This window comes from Eumetopias jubatus, unplaced genomic scaffold, assembly GCF_037043125.1.
Source record: "Eumetopias jubatus isolate StellerSeaLion01/CBP00866 unplaced genomic scaffold, mEumJub1_p1.0 scaffold_15, whole genome shotgun sequence".
Taxonomy (NCBI): Eukaryota; Metazoa; Chordata; class Mammalia; order Carnivora; family Otariidae; genus Eumetopias; species Eumetopias jubatus.
Genome location: NW_028274821.1, coordinates 13,207,734 through 13,223,662, shown reverse-complemented (window position 1 = coordinate 13,223,662; position 15,929 = coordinate 13,207,734). Strand labels below are relative to the sequence as shown.

The window sequence follows — 15,929 nt, the reverse complement described above, 5'->3', positions numbered from 1 at the left end:
AATCCAAATGGACCAAGTGAAATATGAGCACCCACCTGGGTGACTCAGCATCTCCTTCTCTAGGTCTCTGACTACTGCTGCTTCCCGTTAGTTAAGGCCTAGGAAAAGCCAGCATGAGGCCACTTTTGAACCATTTATGGTTATCATCTCTACTGTCAGCCGGACACATCAATAGTATGAGATAAGGCACTCAGTCCCTTTATAACCACCAATTTATCCCTGTCCCTTCAGCTGTGCTGGTCCCAAAGTCTAGACCCCAGACATTGTGCATTTTAATTTTGTTTTATTTCACAAGTACTTAAACTACCTTCTATGTGTGAAGCACTTTGGAAACCAGGATATTGCCTAAGAGGGTCCTGTCCCAAGAAATTTAGAATCTAGTGGGTAAAACTTTCATTAAAGCAAGACAGAATAAAATAACTGCCAAAAGGTAGGTAAAAGAAAAACAAATCAACAATGGACTACAAAGGAATGAATGATTAATACTACCCAAGGGAGCTAGGAAGTGCCTCAGGAATTAGTAACATTTGGACTGCACTTTGAAGATGGAGTTGGGGGGGTCTCTGAGGGACCACAATACATAGCACCTGTCTTCCTCATCCAAATGCTGAACAATTTGAGAAATAAAAAAAGTACTTGATGGGACTCAAAATACCAGTTTTTGTTGTTGGGCAAGTTAGCAGACATGGCTTTAAGTCTGTTAGTCAAGTGGGCCTAGGGGCTCCCCCAAATCAGATAGCATCCCACAAGGAGCCTTCACCCCCCACCCCAGCACTCACAGCTTTGGGCACAGGGCCCCTGGAGAAACTGGGAGACCTCATTCTTCTTCATGAAACCAGGAGTGGGAAGAGATACTTCCCTCTAAAAATTAGGATGTCTAGGAATCCTAGATGGCAGATCATGATGATAGTCTGATGAGACTAGAATTAGGGTGAACAGAGGGTTCTGGAGGGAGATGAGGCTGCAGATGGAGGCTAGGGCCAGAACGTGAGGAGCCTTGCCTGTCACATGAAACATGTGAGCTTTTGTCTATGAGCAACGGGAACCCACTAAAGATGGCTATAGAGAAGACAGTGTTTATGATGGTAACTAGCTGGTGGTGATCATTGTGAGGCAGGGAAATCAGGATGCACTTCTGGGAGTCCACAGGAATGAGCATACCAATGAACATAGAAACTGGGCATTTGGAATAATTCCTGATTCCATGAGAATTTAAATCAAATCTCAGCACCCTGGAACCCAGGCCAGTTGATTGAGGGGAAATTGCTTATGTCAGAAAACATCAAAAACTTTCTGTGGAAATAATTATATTGTCATTTAACCTATAAGAAATCAGGAGATACTTGACGGTAATGCAGTGCCCTGCCTTCCTGCCTTCCTTCTGTACCCCAAGTTTTAGGGAGCATCTACCCTGTGTAGAGCCCTGTATGGTGTGCAGGGAATACCGAGATAAACCCACCTAATGGAGAAAAGAGGTGCCTAGACATGTCATTAATGAGCTAAAACTTCAGGATGAAAGGTGCTATGAGAATGTTTTTATTTATAACAGAGTAATTGATGGACAAAGTTATAAAATATATTCATTGGCATGGGCTTTTAAAAAAAACAAATGCTATGAGGAAACACAAGTGAGAATGGTTAATTCTGCCCGGTGGGGCAAGGGGGAGGGGGCTCAGGAAGACTTGTCTTTGAACCTGAGAACTGAAGGATGAGTATGAATTCCTCACAGAGAGTAAGTCAAAAAGAACATTCCCTAAAGAGAGAAAAGACCTTTTCACATTTGGGGCAGGAAGAAGTAGTTGCAGCCTGTCTCAACTAATACAGAAAGGTTTTTGTTTTTTGTTTTTTGTTTTTTTTTTGGAAGGGCAAAGTAATACACATGCCACCATTTTGCCATTACCGGCAACATTGCTCTTTCCTACCGTCTCCCTCTCCTCCCACCTCTGTCCCGCCCTGGGGGCTGGGTCTTTCCATGTTTTGTTTAATCCATAATTCCCTGGCCTGCTCTGCTGCCTGCTAATTCCATCCAGAAGCCAAACGAACTTGTATGGGCCGTGGACCCTGGCACATTTATCAGGGAGGATAGGCAAAGTATTATAAAGTAAAATGAGTTAGAACCACTCTGATTACCTTACATCTGAGAAGGCAAGGGATGCCTTTTGATGTGGGGATTTTGAACAAAGTAGAAACTAAGAAGACTCTAGCTTTGTTTGGGTGACTTTTCTTGTAAACTTAGATCAGTTACATTAAGACATTCAGCCTGCAAACAATGAACTCAAAGAAAACACTGGCTCTTTCCTTTTATGAAAATAATACTTGCACCACAGCCCCTGGGATTGGCTATTCCCTTTCTATTGAAACGATTCACAGAGAGTGCTACTTGCATGTCCTGGTAATAAGCGAACGTTAATAGCAGGATATTTCAATCAGAGCTGGCTGGCCATAAGGGAATAACTGTTTTCCATTGACTAAGTCAAAGGCCAAGTTCCTTCATTAGCATATAATATACTTGGAGTTGGTTTATGGGTTTTTGTTCTTTGGCATTTACATCTTTGTCCAACCCACAGAACTCAAAAGGCTTTCCAAGCTGGTTGAGGAGAGGCCCAGGGTAGAAGGCATTTGGGGAGTAATACAAGAAGTCACCTAACCCCCCTCCAGAAAGAGTCACCTACCCCAAACCAGAAAGTTTTAGCCTTTTGGATACAAGATAAAAAAAAATTTGTCTTCCTGAGCATATTATTGGTCCGTGTGAGAGAACATTCAAACTTTGGAAAAACGTGTTTCAGATTTGTTAGTGCATCCTTTTGATTTAAACATACGAAATGCATTTATTTTTCTTTCATCCTCATGAATATTTATGTATATTTAAAGTAGAAATCTTTTATAAGCTTAATAAATATAAATAAGAATCTTTATATTTATGTTTGTTTAACAATATGGTTCTCAAGTGCCAGACTCTGTTTTATAAATAATGACTAATTATAAATCTCTCTCTCTCTCACACACACACACACACACACACCACATACACCCTTTCATTGCCCTCACTCAGGTCACATAATCTCTTCTCCTTGGTACCCTCTGTCCCTTCCTTTCTTCCTGAATACACTCTTCTCTGCTTGCTTAAACACCCTTCATGATCCCACCAGAGCCACGGTTCATGGAGGCTTCACTCCCCACCAACCCACTTTCCAGTTACTCACTCCAGACCTAAGGATCTCCATTCTCATTCCAGGAAGGCAAATGTGGCCCACTGCAGGTCTGCAATCTACCTCTAGTCCAACCAGCTTTGAAAGAAGCCAAATAAGGCCAACCTTCTGTGGACGGGTCAATTCTGTGACAGGCGAGTGTGGACATGGAGGACATGACAGGTGTTTCTAGTACACGTGCCACAGTGTACCATGACCAGCCATGGCTGGTCTACAGGATAGCTCACTTAATCCACTCATCCGCCCTCCCAGTCTGTCCTTTGCCCTCTGACGGCTGGACAGAAAATCGAAGCAAGACTATCTCCGAAATGAAAGCCAGCTGGCGGGAGCTAGTACAGAATTCCTATGAAAATACTGGTGGCGTTGATAATGCACAAAATAGATTAGTTCAACAGTATTGAAAACAAGCTGGACAAGAAGGGTTTTGCCATATTAATTTGATAGATTCTGCATTCTCTGTCCCCCCAGGAAAAGAAAGGCTACACCATCAGCTTTCAGTCATTTATCACTGAGAGAGGCTTTCCCATCAATTCGAACTCTGTATCTTTAGTGTCTTAACAACCGCCTGTCTCCAGCCAAATTTGCTGAGATTTTAAATGGCAAGGTAAAATACACATGGCTTATTGGCATTAGCTGTAAACAGGAAGGACTGCATAGGGAGGGGACCCATTACGTTAAATATCAGTAAGGGAATTGCCATAGGAATTGGTGAATAGGAAAGGACATTTAAGAAATTCGCATTATTTCCCCCCTACCTAGTCCTAAAGGGAATTGGAAATTTATATGTTGGGAAGTCCCAACCACCAGGAAAGACCCCAGCCATCTTTCCAGGAATTTCCTTCCCACTCGAGAACCATAAGTATCCAGAAGTGAAGCATCTTGTTGTGTGTGGCTTTATTTTTGCTGCCTGAGAATTTGTGTGGTACTTTATATCTCCAAATGCTTTCCTAAGCATCAATTTAGGTGCAGAATTATAGTGGCAAAAAGATATAGTAATTACAATGACGCACAGGAATGGTTTGCAGGGTTTGGCATTTACCAATTGTTACATCACCGGGATTCACCAACAGAAAATTGGGTTTCTTACCCATTTCCAAATAAGGCCAGCCACATTCCAGTTATAGTTCTGTCGTCTTGAATAGATAGTATATTCTACCTCTAAACATGAAGGCAATACCCAAAACATCTGCTTCCACAGGAGACTGAAAAGATCTTTTCAGAAGAAGAAAAAACGTTTTCTTATGTCATTTCCTAGATATTTTCTTGGGCTTGCTCTGTTCCTTGGTAGCTCAATGATTTCCAGTTGTGTTCCCTTCTGCAAAATACAGGATATTAAAATATTCTCTTTCTGGACAATAATATTCTATAGTCATATAGAACACTGAATATTCAAGTATTATGAGTCTTCCTAATGATAAGAAGCACCTTAAACTTAATAAACAAGAATAGTGCTAAGTGTTGTCAGTTGAACACAAGTGATCACAAGATTTATGTACTTTTTATCAATCTATCCACAATTTCTCTGAACATAGGAAGAGATTCACTAAATAGATAAGAGCATCAAGAATCTCTATCTGTTGAAAGCTGTCTATTATGCCAACTTCAGCCATTACTTCTCAAGTAGGTAGCAAATTGGTGTCCATTAAAATGAGGCAAACAGCTTACTGCTTCTCTTCCCATCACTATAGTAATTGCTAATGTCCCCCAAGTCTGTGCAAGGTTCTGTTTGAAAAATGCAAAATCTTAGGCAGTTGCTGAGTTTTTATGGCTTCATTGTGTAGTCCAAATACAGAAGATAGTGACCAGTGTTCTGTTGGTAGAGGCCAACCATTGAACCAAAGACCAGGTGATTGAAGTGAGAAGTTGGATGAAGGGGACATGTTCAATGCTTTAAAATTTTATGCCAATTTTAATTATGTAACTTTAAAATTGTGAAACATAAAATATACTGGTAAAGTCCTACCATATACATAATCTCAATGCATGTGAGTTCTCTACACAAACTTCCAAATCATCAAGAATCACATAATCCCAGAGGTGGCAAGGCCAGTGAATTAACTGTGTTCATGTTATTGCTGCACAATTTCAGGGGCTTGACAGAAATACCCACCCACCATTGACAGACTCAGTCTCGAATACATTAAGATCTTCAGGAAGCCATCTCTCACAGAAAGTTTGAACCCTCCTTTCTAAATGGCTTCTACTGTAATAATCATATGATCTCTAGCCTACATCATTATGACCTCCCTGAGATCAACCTTCTATGCTCCATCTTCATGTAAATATGAACCATTTCCCAACAGAAAATAAATTATTCCTTAGGCCCATAGGCATTTTAGATCATATATGGTGATGTTGACATAAAAGCAAAGTGTTCATTTACTTAATCAAAATTCTCACATTATCCAGGCGTTTCACTACAACAGGCTGAAGGTTTTCACAAGTGCCTGAACTGATCATAGATTATGATCTCAAGTCAGCATAAAGAAAGAAGGTGGGGGGGCTTTTGGAATTTTAAGACTTTCTCCTATTCCTGCCACCTCCCTTCCTCACAACACCCAACCCAGTTTTTGCTTAAGCCAATTTTGACACTTTCTGCCTCATTGGGAGCCCAAGCTAAAGGACATAGCAGTCAGAACAAAATGTAACAAAAGTCCAAGGGGTTATTTTCTGCAAAGAACAATGAATTGGGGTTCAGTTTGTAATTTGAAAGCCCTAGCTCAACTTGGAATGTTATAGAATGTAGCTGTTAAATCCATTACCCAAGCCCACAATTTTGAAGGCTATGCTTCTAGCTCCAAGATTGCAAAATCTCAAGCGTGTGGCAAGCATCTTGCCTCTTCCTGCTTAAGCAACTCCACATTACTCTAAAATTAAATTCTAATGGAAATCTCTGAGAACTACTGAAAGCCTTTGGTTATGGTAGAAAATGAGGAAAATTATTGTGATCAACTAAGGAATTAACCTATTTTTCCCCAAAAGCACAGGAAATGTATTCACACACACACACAAAAAGTCCCTGAGGGCTTTAGATAAAATGAAAAAAGTTTCCTGAATAATAGAGGTTATATTTTTTAAAACTATAAATCTGAACAACTATTTTTTTTTTTTTTGTGAATGGCTAGTAGGTTTAGCTGAGTATGGTATAAATTTGCAATTATCTTCAAAGGAATTTATATTAATTTTGTTATGGGCATAAAGAAAGTAGTAGTGAGCCATGTGAATCGAGCTGAATATGTAGTGGATTCCAGAAAGAAAAGTGTTTTGTTTATGTCATTAATAGAAAATGTCCTGTTCTTGATAGTTTAAAAAGCTTTTTCTTTACTAATGAGGTCACATACTACAGAGTCTAACTTTTATATTTGTGACTTTCTCTAGGGTATTTTTAATAGCCTGTGTCCAAAATGTAACTTAGGAATTAAAGTGTGAACAGAAGAAATAAAGAAAAACAGGAGAGAGAATGAAGGGAAGGGTGATATCCTACAGTGTTTTCTATGGAAGTTTAGCCAGTCGATCTAACTGTACAGGAATAGTATGGTATAGTTCCCTTGGGCACAGAGTTTCGTTTGAAAACCCATTCTAGAACTTCTCTCACAGGTTTCAGGGAGCTTCATAAAATAAGGCAAGCTGATGCTCTTTGCAGCTGCAACAATGTGCTTAATTTAGGGTGGAGTTCTGTAAGGGTCTATTCACAGGTTTTTCATGAATCGCTCTCAAAGATCCATAAACCCTTGAAATTGCATAGACACATTTTTTGACTATCCATATGTGTGTTTATTTTTCTGGAGAAAGGGCCACTAGCTTTCATCAGATTCACAAAAGTATTCAGAGACCCTTGTCTCCAAAAAAAATAGGCTAAGAACCACTGCTTTTGTTCATCACTGATTATCTGATATCATTTTCCTTTCACAGAAACAAAGGTGGTGTGTGTGTGTGTGTGTGTGTGTGTGTGTGTGTGTGTGTGTCTTGACAGGAACTTAATGTTACCATATTCTGGCAGGTTTAGTTTACATAAAGCATGATATTTTTAGATATAGCCTCATTCTCTACCTCCCATAACTAGGAAATTCAAAAGTACTTTGTTTTAGACTATAAGAGCTTTTGTTGTCTATGGAACAAATTTCCATGTATTATCACTGTAGGAAATGGAAGAGAATTTGGAGGCCAGATATATTCAGTACTTTTGAAAAGGGAGATTCTATCTTGATACTTCATCCAATTTTTAGCACTGGGTCATAATATTATAGTAATAATATGAGTTAATATAGTTGTTCTCATCCTTGTAATTGATAATGGCTTCATTCTAAATATAGGAAATTTGATCATCTAAAATGTTTCTCTGTTTCTAGGGGTTACAACAATTTGGTACAGTAATAAATACATTGATATGAAATCATTTGACAGTTTATTGCTCTCAAGTCACGCTATGAAAATTGATCCTTTGCGCCTTTGTATCCTCTCAAAGGGAAGAGATGTTTCCAACTATCTTGCCTATTGTCCGGTAGATTGTAGATGATCGGAAATTCTAGAAGGCCCATTCTAAGTCTTCTCTCGCCATGAGAACGTTGAGTGGATCACGATTGGTCTGTGATTTGGAGTAAAGATTCCACCGACAGAATCAGTGCCCAAGATCAGAATTTGGCAAATGCCTCTCTTGGAAGATCCTAGAATGAGTCTAAATAAATCATTTGGTATAAAACAGCAAACACAGTGTATTGTTCCTTGGTATGAAGCAATACAATAGCATGTACTAGCACAAGGAAAAGGGAAAAATTAAATAGCACAGTTCTTTGGGAAATACCTCATAAAATAATTTTTAAACATTGGAAAAGAGACCCTTTTCCACCACATATTAAAATACACATCCACGTAGGGGTGGGTATTTCCTATGTCAGCAAGTTCTCTTCCAAAAGCAGTGTGCTGTATTAACATTTCAAGTTAGCCCTTAACTTTCAAAGAGCCTTTCAACAGAATTTACTTACTCCTCGTGATCAGCAGAGGGGAACATGTCTCCTTCATAGACGTGTAAATAGAGTTTTAAAGGGACATTTTGTCTGAATCATTAAGGGCCTTTGAACCAAAGGGGAGTCGCACTGATCTTTCTCTTCCCTCTCCTTGGATTTGAAGGAGGAATTCTCAAAGCTTTTCCATCCACAGAAACATCGAACGGCACCACGGGTCATCGCTCTCTTCCAACTCCCTCTGGAGCACAAAAAGAAATCTTGGGACCCACAATTGTCATTTTCTTACATTTTTAAAATGTTGATTTAAAAACAGCACCCATTTTTGTGTAACTGACATTTTGGGCATTCCTTTAAGATGAAAACCAAATCATCAAAAACACTGACTTAGAAAAGAGAAGCCCCCAGGATACTGATAATACTGTGGAAGTATAACAGGGCACCCAATTCAAATACAATCTCTTATTAATGGAGCAAGAAACAAAACCTCATACTATTATTTCTCACAGGGCAGCAGGTTCTGGATAAAAGAAAAAAAAAAAAAAACACAGCAGGAAGGGGAAAGGGAAAAACTGAGATGACTAAAGGCTTTTTTTTTTTTTTAGTTCGTATTTACAGAAGTGGTACAGAATCTTGATTATTTCTTTTTTAAGATAACTGCTCTGTACAAAACCATCTCATTTTTATGGTACTGCTCAATTCCTTAACTATTCTGGGAAGGTGAAGAGTGAGAAAATGCAGCATGATACCAAAATGAGCACAAGATGTTATCCGATGAACCATGATGACCCTTGAGAGGTCACTTGAAAATGAACTTCATTTCTTTTTCATCGTGTCTCATTGGACATTCATTTTTAATACTCATCTTTAATATGTTAGGTTGAACCCCACATGAGTATTGATGTTAGGGCAATTTTTAGGTCTTCTAGCTCACCATTAATAACTTAAATACTTTAGAAAAGGTCTGTGACACCCCAGAATTCAACAACTGAATTCAACCACTGTTTCCAGACCACCCACCATGTGCCTGGTGCCTTGCTCAGTGGTGAAGGACACAGTAATGGCAGGCGGCAGATGGCAGGATGCCATGTCTTCTGGGTTCTTTATCATGACTGTTATGCTCTTAAGAACCCATAATCAAGTGGATCATTTATGGTCAGATATAGATAGACCCCTAATGTAGCCAGCAGTTGACTCAACAAGTGCATGTATGCCCCCAGCTGATTTTGATAGTCTTTAATAAAGTGAACCATTCAGATGTTTTCTTAGTTAGCACTGTGATGACATCAGGAATCTGGCCTGCTTTAAATTCCCATTTTTCACATAAGAAACTGAACCACTAGGTACATAGGAGACTTGGTTAAGGTCACATTTAGCTTCCAGTCTTTGGTTGCTGGCTCAAGGCTTGATCTACTAACCTTCCTTCCTCTCCTTCCTCACCCTATGCACCCCACCCCCAGTAAAGTATGGCAGTGGGTCCCTTCACCGACCCCAGCACCCCGGGAACTCTGGGGAGAGGGCAAAGTCAGATAGACTCTGGTGGGAAGATTCTGTGAAAGGAAGCAATTTTTGCTCCATATTTTATCCCTTCATATGTTGTGATCTCCCCCGTGCTCAGTAATTTTAGTTTGTGCTTTTTGTTTCCCTTTTTGTTTCTTTGGTTTGCTGGCTTTGTGTTCTTTTCTCTTTTTTTCCCTTTTCTTTTCCTTTTTTAATGCAGGAATCGGTCAAGGAGTTCCGGTGGTGGCACTCATTGTGGAAGGAGGACCCAATGTGATCTCGATTGTCTTGGAGTACCTTCGAGACACCCCTCCCGTGCCTGTTGTTGTCTGTGATGGGAGTGGACGGGCATCTGACATCCTGGCATTTGGGCATAAATATTCAGAAGAAGGCGGGTAGGTAATTTGCCAGGCCCTGTAAGAAACCTTTGAGTACAAAGCTGTGTTCCAAGCTCAGGAAGATGGTATCAGTTGATGGAGACATTTGGTCTGGGAAGGTGGTGGGGAAGGGCAGGGGAATATATTCTAGATGTCCTATGAAGTGAGAAATTCTATGAAAGCCCCACAAGACTAGACTAATAAGGAAGACAAGGGAAGGAGGGGTCATAGCACTTGGTATCCTTTCTCTTCATTTCTTCTCTCTTCTGCTCCTCCTACTAAGGAGAAGCAGGGACTGGGTTTGAACACATAAAGGACAGCGAATCCGGACCCTATGGTTCATGTGAGTACCTTGGGAGAAGCTGGAATGTGTAGCTTCCAGGCTCAGTTGCCGAACACCAGCTTCACCAAACTGCTGTATGTTCACAAAGGCCAAATTTTTACCAAAACTTCGGGTGGCCTGTGCTGTCAAATCCTTCTAGGTCAGCTCAGAAAGCAGAGCCTCTAACCACTCTGTACACCCTTACTGGATTCCACCCCCCCCCCCATGCATTTTCCCTGGTCTGTCCCTACTGCTATTTTTAACAGTCCAAAGCCCCAACCCCAAGGAGGACTTGTCTTCCCAACCTTCCCTGCCAATCTGAGGTCCCACCCAGTGAATGGTAAAATCCAAGCACTCGTGCATATTATTAGATCAAAGTAATTCATCCCAAGGTGTGAATGAGTTTAAGGAGGAAAACTCAGGAGGAGTCATTGAATTTTTATTTTTTTAACTTTTTTAAAAGTTTTTATTTATTTAAGTAATCTCTACACCCAACATGGGGCTCGAACTCATGACCCCAAAATTAAGAGTTGCCTGCTCTTCTGACTGAGCCAGCCAGGCACCCCTGGTCATTAACTTTTTAAATAAGGAACTTCCTCACCTAATCAATTCTCCTAACCCATGACCCTGGTGAGAGAAAGGAGCTCTTCCTACCCTCAAATAGCTCCTAGGAAGTCTAGTAAGTAGACAAGCATGTAATGATAATAGTGAGCGACCGGTGAGCTTGCGGACTACAGGACATTCCCTGCCCCACCTGTCGGCCAGGTAGCCATTAACACAGGCACCCTGCCTGGGGAAGAGTGTGGACCTAAATATAGGAGAGTCACGGGCCCTCCAATTAACACTGCAAACAATAACAGTGATGTCAGGTCCCCTGATGAAAGCTTTTGATATGAAAACAAAAACAAAAACAAAAAACCAATATTCCTAAGCATGAAATTGGAGTTTGCTTCCTGGCAAATTTAAATGACTTTTATCTTCTCCTTTCATTGTAAATATCGGTCCATTCTCTAGCTAAAAAGCTGAAAAGAACATTGGCCCAAACGCCTCCATGTTGGTTACTAACCAGAGCTCAGGATCCTCAACTGTGCTTGGCTTTTATTAAAAATTTAGCCATAGTTCATATCAATTTAAATATAACAACGTGTTCCTTTTTCAAACATAACTGAAGAACTTATACAGTTTTTTGCTTTGGCTTTCTTTTTGGCTTCCCAGTGCTTGTAATTATTTTATTGTGTTTCCACAAAGTAGATACAAGGTTGCATTCAGAAGGCACATTTCCTTTTCAGAAAATTCATGGAAAAGTGAGCTGTTCATCTCAGTATTTCAGGTTTTCTAGGTCTGCACACAATGAAGGTCTCGACCCAGGGCCCCCTTTTTGTCCTTATTGTGGGTTGTATACTTTGAAAATGTTACGATTTTTGATTAGTTGCTCTTCCTGATTCTGTTTTTTCATACAGGGGAAATATTACACATTTTAGAGCTTGGGTGGAGGGGCAGGGTCTCTATATTATTTAACTGAGAGGACAGAGATACACAGAGCAATTATGTGCTTGCCCATGATCCCAGGCCAGGATTTTTTCTGGTCTAATATAAAAATTTGCTGAAATGGATTTTGTGGTATGTGCCTTCATGCTTTTTATGTAGTACTTCAATGATACTGTTGTTTGAATATAAGTTCCTTTTAGCTTCCCCTTTGCTTACAATTTCTTAATTTTTTGTATTATTTCATGCATTCCCAAAAAGATAAAATCAATGCATTTCTGGTTGTAAACCAATGTCCAGGCTGACAGTTGTGGGTTCCTTTTCTCTTTCCTCTTTCTTTTTTTTAAGTTTTTTTTTAAGTTTTTATTTAAATTCTAGTTAACACACAGTATATTTGTTTCAGGTGTCATGTAGATTTTTTTTTTCCTTTTCCCAATCCAGTCCCAAATTAAGAGTCAGAAATACCATGCCCTTTTAACTTTAATTAGCAATTTTCATTTTAAAACCAAAGTTTTGTTTTAGTTCTGACTATTTTATGACCAAAATATGCAAAAGCACAATCTATATGGGATCTGTGCAAATATATAAACCATGGTTGATTATCAAAGAATTAACTAGCGTGAACATAAAGAATTGAGATATAATTTCTTCCCTTGGGAATTCTTGAAATTAAAACTTTAAATATTTTAAGAAACATCTAGAAACCGTGATTAAGAAAGTAGAAACTTCAAGAGAAGTTTTGTAATTGCCGATCCAAATATATAAATCTACATTTATTTATTTTATAGGCTGTTACGATAAAAGTAAACTCTTGCTCTAGGAAAGCAATTATAAATTTATCCTGATCCAGTGAATTCATGACATTTCTCTGTGTCATCTGAATTGCTGCCAGAATTAATCATGTTTACTTAGCTTGAATAAGAAGTTGTCTAGCCACACATGTGCAGCCGATTTAAAAAAGCATTTCCAAAGAACACTATTTTGCAGGAGTGTGTTTTCTTTATGCTTAAAAAAAAAAGATGGGGGGCGCCTGGGTGGCTCAGTTGGTTAAGCGACTGCCTTCGGCTCAGGTCATGATCCTGGAGACCCGGGATCGAGTCCCGCATCGGGCTCCCTGCTCGGCAGGGAGTCTGCTTCTCCCTCTGACCCTCATCCCTCTCGTGCTCTCTCTCTCTCTCTCATTCTCTCTCTTTCCAATAAATAAATAAAATCTTTAAAAAAAAAAAAAAAAAAAGATGAACCCATCCCAGACTTCATTCACCAAGAATTTCTTCTTTAATTCCCAAAAAGTCCAACAGATTTGGGACATGTTTCACTACAAATAAATATAAATGTATAACTATATGTTCATATAAACAAACCTATATAAATAAAGGGGTATAATTGTACATATAAAATTGGTTATAGAAAACACACACACCTTGTTTACAAAACCTGAATCAGAGTTTGGAATCATTGATTTTTACTTTTTGGTTATTTTGGTAATTTAAATATGCTTTAAAATGTTTTAAACTCATTTACAGATGGTTAAATAAATAATACAGGTCCAAGGACTCATAAATGTGTATATTCAGCTCTAAAGCTTTTCATTTTATAATCTTAAATAAGTGAATGAAATTTACACACCTTCTATTTTAACTTTTGTGAACTTGATATTTTGCCTTTAAATTCCCTATTATTAACCATCTTCCAAGAATATGAATTTGAAAGGGCATCACTTTGGAAGCAAACTATAATTGGCAAAACTTATTAACTTTTGTAGATGAGATTACTTGAGGTAGGGGGAGACAGGCCGCATCTATCCCAACACAAATGGGTTTGGATAAACTAGGAGGCATTTGCAATTAAATTCTTACCTTTGCCTTCTCCTCTGTCTCTGCTCCATGGCACAAGCCCCCCAGAAGAAATGGCCAAACTCTCTCTTTCCCTTATTGTCATCCTAAAGTTTCTATTTCTCATCAAAGTTTAAAATGAGTCACAAGTCACTCTCCCTAACTAATTTCATTCCTTAAAAATCTTATCAAATTTTCTTTTCTGAATCATGCATGACTAAATACTGCAAACAGAAACAGATTAATGCCACCTAAGGGGCAGTAGATTTGATTACCTACATTTTCAAATACCAACATTTCGCTTTTTGCTGCTGACCAAGCAAGCCGACCAACATCACCCATTGTCAGGGATACCTTTCAGGTGATAGGTGCCTGCAGTCGAGGTCAGAGACTGCTTGAAAATTCATAATCTAAGTTTCAGATTGCAGAGAAACGTGGTCTAGCTCCTCATTTATCAGTGAGAAAGTGCCACATGGATGAAAAATGTCAGCGTGAAAAAGCATCTGAACGAATGTGCATTCTGAGATGATGCTCCTCATTCATCTGGATTTTATTGCCGAGCCTTATATTTATTTTGGTGTCTTTTTCCCCATAAGTGATATGGATTTACCACTTTTAGAGAGCCCAGGATGAGAAGCAGAACCTGTGGTAGCAGAAAGCCTTAAAGATCTTAAGTAGTCTGTTGATAACTTTTGGGAAGTTATCAATGGGGCCAAACACCAATAGACTCTTCCCATTCTTATGTGTCAGTGGAATTGTATTAGATATTGTGGAGAAACACTGAGGAATGGCCTGATCTTGAGGACAGGAATAGATTTTAAAAAATCAAATAAATCAAATAAAATCTCATTTTGCTTGTTTAAAGGGAGCTTAATAAAGGTCCTTACCTTTTTTGATTAGCTGAGGTAAAGGCATAAATGGAAGACAAAGTGGAGATGAATAAGGAAAAATAGGTTGCATGGCTTCACATTATATCACTGTATTCTAGCACAGATGTAACAAAAGTGTGTTTCTCTCTGAGTATACATCAAAATGACCAAAATCAGGAGGAAGTCGTCAGAAAATTAGCCATTTTAGAAATCCAGGTGGTAGTCTGTATTCTCTAGGGCATATCACTCTATGCAATGGTTACTAATGCTTTCTTCTGCTGCTTGAAATTTCCATCTGAGGCTGAAGGATGTCACAGCCCTATCAATTTGTCTCTATGAGATCTGCTGAAAGGAAATAATTGATCTCAGTGGTTTGTATCCCAGTATGATTTAGACATAATTGGAATGTCAAGTGAGAAAGGAGGAAATAAATATCCAGCATGCTGACTTCAAGTGTCCATTTCAGTTTCCATTAATTTCATCTTACCTTGTCTCTTTTCTAGATTTTCCATAAGAAATTAGCATGTCAAAACTTGATTCTGTTTTGTATCTTCCCCAGAAGGAAGGAAAGAAAGTTGGAAACGTCTTGTGCAGACAAAGGCTGCTGGGGGCTTTATTTATAAAAAGTGTTGTTTTTGTAAACTGTTCTCTAAGTTAACATTTACTGAGTGCCTACTCTATGCATGGGGCTGCTAGAGAATTAGCAAGACATGGCCCTGTGCAAGAGTCTATAATGGAGATTAAAACATGGGCATGAATACAGATAACTGGAAGGTCACGTGTGCTGTGATCAAGGTACAGAGTGTTTCACGAGCCCAAAGGACAAAGTACTTGAGTGTGGCATTGTTCCCAAGAATCTATTCAATGGAACAGAGTATGTTAATTACCCACAAAATAGCAATATAGTGACTCTGTTGCTCCTGTTCTCCTTTTCCATCAAAAACTGGATCCAAACTGAGGATCAGCCTGAATGACCAAGAAAAAGCTGATCTCCGACCCTCTTTTACATAACTCAACATAAAAAAACAAAGAATCAGTCTGCATAGTATTGAAGGAAAGTCAGTAAAAGGGATAATTTTACGAGATAGTGTGTTTGTAGGTGTGTGTACATATTATTACACTGAATTTATATATACTCAGATTTATATATATTTAAATATATAGTATATATTATAACATATAACATTAATTATATATTTATATAGCTATAATTAAAATATAGTAATATAATATGTGAATATATTATAAATATAATTTAAATATATATCGATATTATATTTTACATATTAATATTTTATTAATTATATCAATATATTATATATTTATATATTTAATTTCTATATTTTAATTTAATGAAATCCATTTAAATGACAA

The 15,929-nt window shown here is 38.6% G+C and overlaps 1 protein-coding gene across 5 annotated transcripts in view; it reads left to right on the top strand.

The window, feature by feature from the left end:
* TRPM3 (transient receptor potential cation channel subfamily M member 3) overlaps positions 1 to 15,929 on the top strand; it is an 827,868-nt gene that overhangs the window by 639,407 nt on the left and 172,532 nt on the right. For all 5 annotated transcript variants that reach the window (XM_028089086.1, XM_028089085.1, XM_028089084.1 and 2 more), the window contains one exon: positions 9,891 to 10,065. In XM_028089086.1, coding sequence (XP_027944887.1) covers positions 9,891 to 10,065 — 175 coding nt within the window. The remainder of the gene's footprint in view (positions 1 to 9,890; positions 10,066 to 15,929) is intronic.